A 10,610-nucleotide genomic window follows, 5' to 3' on the forward strand; every position below is an offset into this window, starting at 1 on the left:
TAGGGTTAGAACTAGATTTAGGACAAAGGTATAGGGTTAGAACTAGATTTAGGAGTAAGATAAAGGGATAGGGTTAGGACTAGATTTTGGACTGAAATAAAGGGATAGGGTTAGGACTAGGTTTAAGACTAAGATAAAGGGATAGGGTTAGGACTAGATTTAGGACTAAAATAAAGGGATAGGTTTAGGACTAGATTTAGGACTAAAATAAAGGGATAGGGTTATGACTAGATTTAAGACTAAGATAAAGGGATAGGGTTAGGACTAGATTTAGGACTAAGATAAAGGGATAGGGTTAGAACTAGATTTAGGACTAAGATAAAGGGATACGGTTAGGACTATATTTAGGACAAAGATAAAGGTATAGGGTTAGGACTATATTTAGGACAAAGATAAAGGTATAGGGTTAGGACTAGATTTAGGCCTAAAATCAATCCATAGGGTTAGGACTAGTTTTAGGACTAAGATAAAGGGATAGGGTTAGAACTATATTTAGGACAAAGATAAATGGATAGGGTTAGAGCTAGATTTAGGACAAAGATAAAGGGATAGGGTTAGAACTAGATTTAGGACTAAGATAATGGGATAGGGTTAGGACTAGTTTTAGGACAAAGATAAAGGGATAGGGTTAGGACTATATTTAGGACAAAGATAAAGGGATAGGGTTAGAACTAGATTTAGGACAAAGATAAAGGGATAGGGTTAGAACTAGATTTAGGACAAAGATAAAGGGATAGGCTTAGAACTAGATTTAGGACAAAGGTAAAGGTATAGGGTTAGAACTAGATTTAGGAGTAAGATAAAGGGATAGGGTTAGGACTAAGTTAATGTACACTGCTGCCCTGTGATGTAACAATATACACTCTAAGGCTTAGAATTCGGGTGACTGATATTTGTCCGTTTTTTATTCTCAGGCAATGGTTTATATATGGACCTCACATTTTCTGAACCTATTGGAGAATTCACAATACTTTTCTATCGATTAACTTCAAAAGAAACCATTTATGAGACAATAATATTAGCAAGTAAGTACTAGTGCTCATAGGTACCTTCTGTCGGTGTCACTGTGTCACTCTGCAGGTGGCGGGACAGACTCATAGCTCCCTTCTGTCTGTGTCACTATGTCACCCTGCAGGGAAGGGACAGACTCATAGCTCCCTTCTGTCTGTGTCACTGTGTCACCTGCAGAGGAAGGGACATACTCATAGCTCCATTCTTTCTGTGTCACTGTGTCACCCTGCAGGGGAGGGGCAGACTCATAGCTCCCTTCTGTCTGTGTCACTGTGTCACCTGTAGGGGGAGGGACAGACTCATAGCTCCCTTTTGTCTGCGTCACCCTGAAGGGGGAGGTACTGACTCATAGCTTCCTTTTGTCTGTGTCACTGTGTCACCTGCAGGGATGGGACACAGACTCATAGCTCCCTTCTGTCTGTGTCACTGTGTCATCTGCAGGGAAGGTACAAACTCAGATCTCCCTTCTGTCTGTGTCACTATGTCACCTGCAGGGGAAGGGACAGACTCATATCTCCCTTCTGTCTGTGTCACTGTATGACCTGCAGGGGATGAACCAACGCATAGCTCCCTTATGTCTGTGTCACCATGTCACCCTGCTGGAGAGGGATAGACTCACAGCTCCATTTGGATTGAGTCACTGTGTCACCACAGTAGGGTACCGTAAAAAAAATGCTTGGTTATCGAGAAACATCTAACCACACCCCTGATACCTCACTCCCCACCCTGCTCTTCCCAATTCCACCACATGATATGTCCATCTTTGCCAAGACTCAGCACATCGCTACACCACCAGCCTTCCTATCCTAGATAGTCTCCAGGAAATATTGGAAGGTAAATGCATATTGTTGTATATTAAAATTTGAGAGGAAAAATATATGATATGTTTCACACTTTGGCCCTTTGTTATACACCAATTTTCATATAACTAGATGTAATAGACACTACTATAAAGAATAATATGCACAGATACTGATCTAAAAATCCAGTATAAAACTTACTTAGAAGCTCCCAGTTTAGCACTGTTGATGAGGTTAATCTGGGACACCCAGTGAAAGGGGATGTGGAATCGGAAACAGCAGACACTTCCCCTTCCCCGCATTTGAAAAGACAGATAACATAAACAGGAGCCAACAGGAGTCTGTATACATCAGTATATATCTGAAACTTTAGGGCTTGGTTAGGAGTCTGAAAATCAGCACAATGTTCTTAAAAAATAAGCAAAACTAAACATTGCTACAAAAACACTCCCAAATGGACTGTATAAATGGATCATCTACAAAACATTTATGCAAAGAAAAATCTGATGTACAATGTCCCTTTAAGTCTCTGACGCCTAGATTACTAGTTTTGCGCTGTAGATGGTGGGAAACGAACGCAACAAAAGTTTCACCCTGCATAGCGCTGCCATTACGAGTTTCTGAAAAGCCTCCTTGTGCGTGCGATATGGTGGCGTTAAGCTCCATACCGCACAAAATCCAAGGGCTGATTTGACATGCTCGTGCAAGCTTTCCCCCCACAGACATCAATAGGGAGAGAGTGTTAGAAAAAAACCTAACACCTGGAGTGCGGAATGAAAAGCTCCGTAACGCAACCCCATTGATGTCTAGGGGGAAAAAGTTACGTTTAAACCTAACACCCAGTGTATGGCGCTGACCATATGAAGAGGACGCTCCGCTCTGGATGTGTTCAAGGATGGATCCGTTCCGCGCCACCGGGATGAAGATAGAAGACGCTGCCGTGATGAAGATAGAAGATGCCGCCTAGATTAAGATAGAAGATGCCGCCTAGATTAAGATAGAAGATGCCGCCTAGATTAAGATAGAAGAAGCCGCCTGGATGTCCGGACTAGTATTTTTTATTTTTTGTAATTTTAGACTTACATTTTTTTAGTAGTGTTAGTTTTTTTTTTTAATGTGTAATTTAGTTTTTTTAATTGGTAGTTATTTTAATTTTAGTATAATAGTTAATTGTTAGTTTAAACTTAGTTTTTTTTTTATTTCACAGGTAAGTTTTTATTTATGTTAAGATAGGGATATTGTAATTTGAATTTAAAGTTAGGGGGCTGTTAGGTTTAGGGGTTAATAGTGTAATTTATTAGTGGCGATGTGGGGGGGCTGGCGGTTTAGGGTTTAATAGGTTTATTTAGTAGTGGCGATGTGGGGGGCTGGCAGTTTAAGGGTTAATAGGTTTAGTTAGTGGCGGCGGTGTCGGGGAGCAACGGAATAGGGGTTAATAACTTTAATATAGTGGCGTGGATGTGGGTGGGTATTCGGCAGATTAGGGGTTAATACATTTTAAATAGTGTTTGCGATGCGGGAGGGCCTCGGTTTAGGGGTTAATAGGTAGTTTATGGGTGTTAGTGCACTTTGTAACACTTTAGTTATGAGTTCTCAGATGGTGGTATGGATCGTGTCGGTATAGACTGTAACTCAAGCATTTTAGCCTCTCTGCACAACCTGTAATACCAGCGCTATGGAAATCCCAAGCAAAAACATCATTTTTTTGAGTGCGGGATTGACGTTGCGTTACAGGCTACAATGCTTGCGGTATAGCTATACCGACACGACTCGTAATGGCTGTGTGTCTTTTTGTACAATGAAATTGCCATTATTTCAGCGTTAAAACCATAACGCAAAACTCGTAATCTAGGTGTGAGTGTTTAATGTAAATGGCCGCCTATGCTTCAATGCATTGCGAACATGGAGCAGAATTGAGGGGCAGCCAATTGGTCATATCTCTTCTGTTTTTGTGTTTTTGGCAGCCAAGAAGTAAAATGATTGTATATTTGTTTGTGTGGTGTTATCCTGAGTTTGTTAATAACTCTGTGTGTATCTCTTACAGCAAAGAATTTTGAGGCAGATGTCCCCCTCGACAAATTTAAACACATTATGTCCTGCTTGGGTCTAAATCCGATTACTTTACAGAAGTAGGGCACTGGTAAGTGAGCTCATTTGTACAACACAGGCAGAAGCCATGACATCTTCTCCTTACATATTACATTTCCATGGCATGTAATCACAATGCAGGAGAATGCAGGAATAGAGGTGTCTCCTTACACACACTACTACACCATGACATATATACACAGCACAGGTACAGTACAGACAGCAGCAGTGCCAGCCTCCCCCTCACACACACTACTACACCATGACATATATACACAGCACAGGTACAGTACAGACAGCAGCAGTGCCAGCCTCCCCCTCACACACACTACTACACCATGACATGTATACACAGCACAGGTACAGTACAGACAGCAGCAGTGCTAGCCTCCCCCTCACACACTACTACACCATGACATGTATACACAGCACAGGTACAGTACAGACAGCAGCAGTGCCAGCCTCCCCTCTCACACACTACTACACCATGACATGTATACACAGCACAGGTACAGTGCAGACAGCAGCAGTGCCAGCCTCCCCCTCCCACACACATTACTACACCATGACATGTATACACAGCACAGGTACAGTGCAGACAGCAGCAGTGCCAGCCTCACAGACACTACTACACCATGACATGTATACACAGCACAGGTACAGTACAGACAGCAGCAGTGCCAGCCTCCCCCTCACACACTAATACACCATGACATGTATACACAGCACAGGTACAGTGCAGACAGCAGCACTGCCAGCCTCCCCCTCCCACACACTACTACACCATGACATGTATACACAGCACAGGTACAGTGCAGACAGCAGCACTGCCAGCCTCCCCCTCACATACACACTACTACACCATGACATGTATACACAGCACAGGTACAGTACAGACAGCAGCAGTGCCAGCCTCCCCCTCACACACACTACTACACCATGACATGTATACACAGCACAGGTACAGTGCAGACAGCAGCAGTGCCAGCCTCACAGACACTACTACACCTTGACATGTATACACAGCACAGGTACAGTACAGACAGCAGCAGTGCCAGCCTCCCCCTCACACACACTACTACACCATGACATGTATACACAGCACAGGTACAGTGCAGACAGCAGCAGTGCCAGCCTCACAGACACTACTACACCATGACATGTATACACAGCACAGGTACAGTGCAGACAGCAGCAGTGCCAGCCTCCCCCTCACACACTACTACACCATGACATGTATACACAGCACAGGTACAGTGCAGACAGCAGCACTGCCAGCCTCCCCCTCTCACACACTACTACACCATGACATGTATACACAGCGCAGGTACAGTACAGACAGCAGCAGTGCTAGCCTCCCCCTCTCACTCACTACTACACCATGACATGTATACACTGCACAGGTACAATGCAGACAGCAGCAGTGCCAGCCTCCCTCTCACACACACTACTACACCATGACGTGTATACACAGCACAGGTACAGTGCAGACAGCAGCAGGGTCAGCCTCCCCCTCACACACTCCTACACCATGACATAGGTACGGTACAGACAGCAGCAGTGCCAGCCTCCCCCTCACACACACTACTACACCATGACATAGGTACAGTGCAGACAGCAGCAGTGCCAGCCTCCCCCTCACACACTACTACACCATGACATGTATACACAGCACAGGTAAAGTGCCTACTGCAGCAGTGCCAGCCTCCCCCTCACACACACTTCTACACCCTGACATGTATACACAGCACAGGTACAGTGCGGACAGCAGTGCCAGCCTCCCCCTCTCACACACTACTACACCATGACATGTATACACAGCACAGGCACAGTACAGACAGCAGCAGTGCTAGCCTCCCCCTCACACACTACTACACCATGACATGTATACACAGCACAGGTACATTACAGACAGCAGCAGTGCCAGCCTCCCCCTCACACACTACTACACCATGACATGTATACACAGCACAGGTACAGTACAGACAGCAGCAGTGCCAGCCTCCCCCTCACACACTACTACACCATGACATGTATACACAGCACAGGTACAGTGCAGACAGCAGCAGTGCCATCTGCCCCTCACACACACTACTACACCATGACATGTATACACAGCACAGGTACAGTGCAGACAGCAGCAGTGCCATCTGCCCCTCACACACACTACTACACCATAACATCTATACACAGCACAGGTACAGTGCAGACAGCAGTGCCAGCCTCCCCCTCACACACACTACTACACTATGACATGAATACACAGCACAGGTACAGTGCAGACAGCAGTGCCAGCCTCCCCCTCACACACACTACTACACCATGACATATACACTGCACAGGTACAGTGCAGACAGCAGCAGTGCCAGCCTCCCCCTCACACACACTACTACACCATGACATATACCCAGCACAGGTACAGTGCAGACAGCAGCAGTGCCATCTGCCCCTCACACACACTACTACACCATAACATCTATACACAGCACAGGTACAGTGCAGACAGCAGTGCCAGCCTCCCCCTCACACACACTACTACACCATGACATGTATATAGAGCACAGGTACAGTGCAGACAGCAGCAGTGCCAGCCTCCCCCTCTCACACTTCTACACCATGACATGTATACACAGCACAGGTACAGTGCAGACAGCAGCAGTGCCATCTGCCCCTCACACACACTACTACACCATAACATCTATACACAGCACAGGTACAGTGCAGACAGCAGTGCCAACCTCCCCCTCACACACACTACTACACCATGACATGTATATAGAGCACAGGTACAGTGCAGACAGCAGCAGTGCCAGCCTTCCCCTCACACACACTACTACACCATGACATGTATACACAGCACAGGTACAATGCAGACAGCAGCAGTGCCAGTCTCCCCCTCACACACACACTACTACACCATGTCATGTATACACAGCACAGGTACAATGCAGACAGCAGCAGTGCCAGTCTCCCCCTCACACACACACTACTACACCATGACATGTATACACATCACAGGTACAGTACAGACAGCAGCAGTGCCAGCCTAACCTTAACACACACACTACTACACCATGACATGTATACACAGCACAGGTACAGTGCAGACAGCAGCAGTGCCAGCCTGACACACACTACTACACCATGACATATATACACAGCACAGGTACAGTGCAGACAGCAGCAGTGCCAGTCTCCCCCTCACATACACACTACTACACCATGACATGTATACACAGCACAGGTTAAGTGCAGACAGCAGCACTGCCAGTCTCCCCCTCACATACACACTACTACACCATGACATGTATACACAGCAAGGTACAGTGCAGACAGCAGCAGTGCCAGCCTCCCCCTTACACACACACTACTACACCATGACATGTATACACAGCACAGGTACAGTGCAGACAGCAGCAGTGCCAGCCTCACACACACTACTACACCATGACATGTATACACAGCACAGGTACAGTGCAGACAGCAGCAGTGATATCCTCCCCCTCACACACTACTATACCATGACATATATACAAAGCACAGATACAGTGCAGACAGCAGCAGTGCCAGCCTCCCCCTCACACACACACTATTACACCATGACCTGTATACACAGCACAGGTACAGTGCAGACAGCAGCAGTGCCAGTCTCCCCCTCACACACACACACTACTACACCATGACATGTATACACAGCACAGGTACAGTGCAGACAGCAGCAGTGCCAGTCTCCCCCTCACACACACACTACTACACCATGACATGTATACACAGCACATGTACAGTTAAGATAGCAGCAGTTCCAGTCCCCCCCCCCCCCCTCACACCTTGCAGATGAAATACATGTATTGACATATCTGTCTGTTTTTAGATTGAACATCTGACTTATATGAAGATCTGAAAGCCGGTTATCATGTCTCTGAAATACCACGTATCACATGACAAATGCAGTACAATGAAGAGGGATCAAATAAAGTTGTTGTATGCATAGAGCAAGCATTTCTATTTTTTTGGAAAGAATGTGATAGACTGATAAAACAGAAAAAGCAAAGAGTGTTTTTTGTCCAAAATGTCTCCCTATGTCACTATCGCAGCTGTAATATCACCATAGCTGTTTGTGATGCAGCAGTGAGCATAGTTTATGTGAAGTACTCTAGATTATATACAGTAATAGGTGATGCCGTATATGGACCAGTTTTCCATGTATCTCTGTCAAAAAAAGAGTTTGAGTAAAGAATGCTGTGTGGAAACGTGTTTGCATAATGTATTGTATTGCCTGTTTTATATGTGTTCCTAATTGTTTGCAGCAGGACAGTGAGATCAGGTTAAAACTTAAGTTTAGACATGGCACGTCCATTACTTTATACAAACTTAGCGGAATTTTAAAATAAACAACATTTTTAGAGGCAAATTACAGGAAAAGGGGACAAAATAAAAAAATGAAAGTATATTACTGTTAGGTGTTATTTTCAGGGGGGAGTGTCAGTCAGCACTTGGCAGTATCCTACACCTTTACCTGGAACTGAATGGCTAACTTGGTGATGAGATATCCAGAGAACAGGAATCAGACCACGCAGCAAGTCAGTCTTAAAGCTGTTCTGTTTATTATAAGATGCACAATACTTTTATAGGCAGTGGTTACAGCATATAGGGTTAAACAATGACGTGTTCATAACTACATCATCTTACATAGTATTTCTTCAGGAACAAAAGAAGCTCATTAACATATAATTGGTAAAAAGGAGTGTTAGGGAGTATTTCTACAGAAATATCTAGTTTTAGATAAGAGTAAATCTGAGCCTCATAGCCCAGCACAAATCAAGGCTGTTTGACATCTTATAAAGATAATAGTGCATCCAAGCACATTGTCAGGGACATTCCCAGGGCCAAGTATTACTAACATCTTCGTAGTGAGAGCCTATTTCTCACTATATAATAAACTGTTATAATAAACCATTCTTAGACAAAATGGATGTCGGTAATGCTAATATATCCTAACAATTACAACGTTTTTTAGCTACACATAATTAAGCATTTTATATTACCGTCTCATACTGTTTAATATCCCTTGAAAGAACGACAAGGGAGAAGAAGAAGAGATGAATTAGAGACATGAAAAGAGAAAAATTATAAATAGGGATGAAGTGGACAAAGGGAAAAGGAAGCAGAAAAATGATTTAGTTGATGCTAAAGATGGAAGAATAAAGGAAGAAGGGTGGAGATTAAAAGGAAGAAGAGATACAAAATAATAAAGAGGGGAGAATGAAATAAAAATGATATAGTAGATAAAGATGGTTGTCTGTAGGGGGAGGTTTTAGGATGAAGAGGAAGACTAGGGGTTAAGGAGAGGAGGGGTGAAAGAAATTCTGAAATGCAGAAATGATAGAGAGGAGAGGGATCACATGAATGAAGGAGTGATAGAAATGGAATAGGAGAGGTCAATGAGTCATGATAGGATTGGATAGATAGAAGAGGGATTGTCATGTGATTCATAATATTGAGGTTTGAAGTACTGGAGCAAGGAGAAGTATGCCCGTTTATGATGGGCACCATTGAAAGGATGAGAAATATTATGTATCTCCTTAAGGAAGTGACCAATAACTCATGGACAGGACACAGAAGGTCCAGGACTGAGGCAGGTCAGCTAAGCAATCAGTTTGCAGGTTTTTGGATAGCAAGACTCAGTATTACAAGCAGGGCATGAGAGGGCTCTTCTTTAGATGGTTTCTAATCAGCAAAACGTTAAACAGCAAGGAACTGGTAATATATAAAATAATATTACAAGGTATTTATCTGCAAAGCACTGATCAGAATCCATGATGCAAGTAAATAAAGAAAATACATTTTATAGAATTAAACAGCAGAAATATGAGCAAACAAATCTGTAATGCTGATCTCAAGATGAAATCTCTGAAGGTAGAGAGGTAAGAACCTCTCTCAACAACAGCAGTAAACAATAAACACAGGAAGTTGGTGAGATCAAACCAAATTCCCAGTAAAGGAAAACCCAAAAGACTGGCAGTAGACTGGAGGCAGATAGCAGTCATAGATTGACTGAATGACAATGCTCAAGAGAATCTAGTAAGGAACTTGGGAACAGGAACAATATTCACTGGCAAACATACACAGATAAAACACAGAAGCAGGAATTTGTGAAGAATGAGTAGGTTAACAGACTAACTCATTGGAGGCTGGAGCTGACAGAAGATTATCTGAAGGTACCATGGAACTTAAGAGGTTAACCAAAGGCAGCATGGCAATTGGAGAGGTTAACTTAAGGCAGGACAGGGAGAGGTTCAAGAAAGTTAAGCACACAGGAGACCAAACACAACTGACAGCCAGGCAAAGCATAAGCTGATACTTTAATTAGTGCCTGCCAGTGAAGCCAGAGCTAACAGTCCTCACTCCCAGGAACTAAAACATATTAAAGAGCAGGAACGATGGCAGCAGTGGAAAGGACGCTGGTGCAAACATCAAACCATCACTCATCATAATGTCAACAGGATACTGAGCACTCTGAGCACTAGACTATTGGGCAGAAGGCTAATGGACAGTTAGATAAAGGACTGTAGGAGAGCAGAGGATAAAAACTGGGCTGCAGGGGACAGAGAAGGTCCACATAAGGTTTGGCATGACTGTACAAAGCAAGACAGACCATGGAAAACAATGTAGGGCTTTAGGGGGAAATGTAGGGTGGGTTACAGCAAATAA

The 10,610-nt window shown here is 44.0% G+C and overlaps 1 protein-coding gene across 1 annotated transcript in view; it reads left to right on the forward strand.

Moving 5' to 3' along the window:
• The window catches only part of LOC128667083 (uncharacterized), a 141,211-nt gene extending 133,320 nt beyond the window's left edge, over positions 1 to 7,891 (forward strand). Inside the window, exons 19-21 of the mRNA XM_053721970.1 lie at positions 915 to 1,025; positions 3,856 to 3,951; positions 7,771 to 7,891. Of these exons, the coding sequence (XP_053577945.1) occupies positions 915 to 1,025; positions 3,856 to 3,944 (200 nt within the window). The 3' untranslated portion in view covers positions 3,945 to 3,951; positions 7,771 to 7,891. The remainder of the gene's footprint in view (positions 1 to 914; positions 1,026 to 3,855; positions 3,952 to 7,770) is intronic.
• The last annotated feature ends 2,719 nt before the right edge of the window (positions 7,892 to 10,610 follow it).

Source organism: Bombina bombina, chromosome 7, assembly GCF_027579735.1.
Source record: "Bombina bombina isolate aBomBom1 chromosome 7, aBomBom1.pri, whole genome shotgun sequence".
NCBI lineage: Eukaryota > Metazoa > Chordata > Amphibia > Anura > Bombinatoridae > Bombina > Bombina bombina.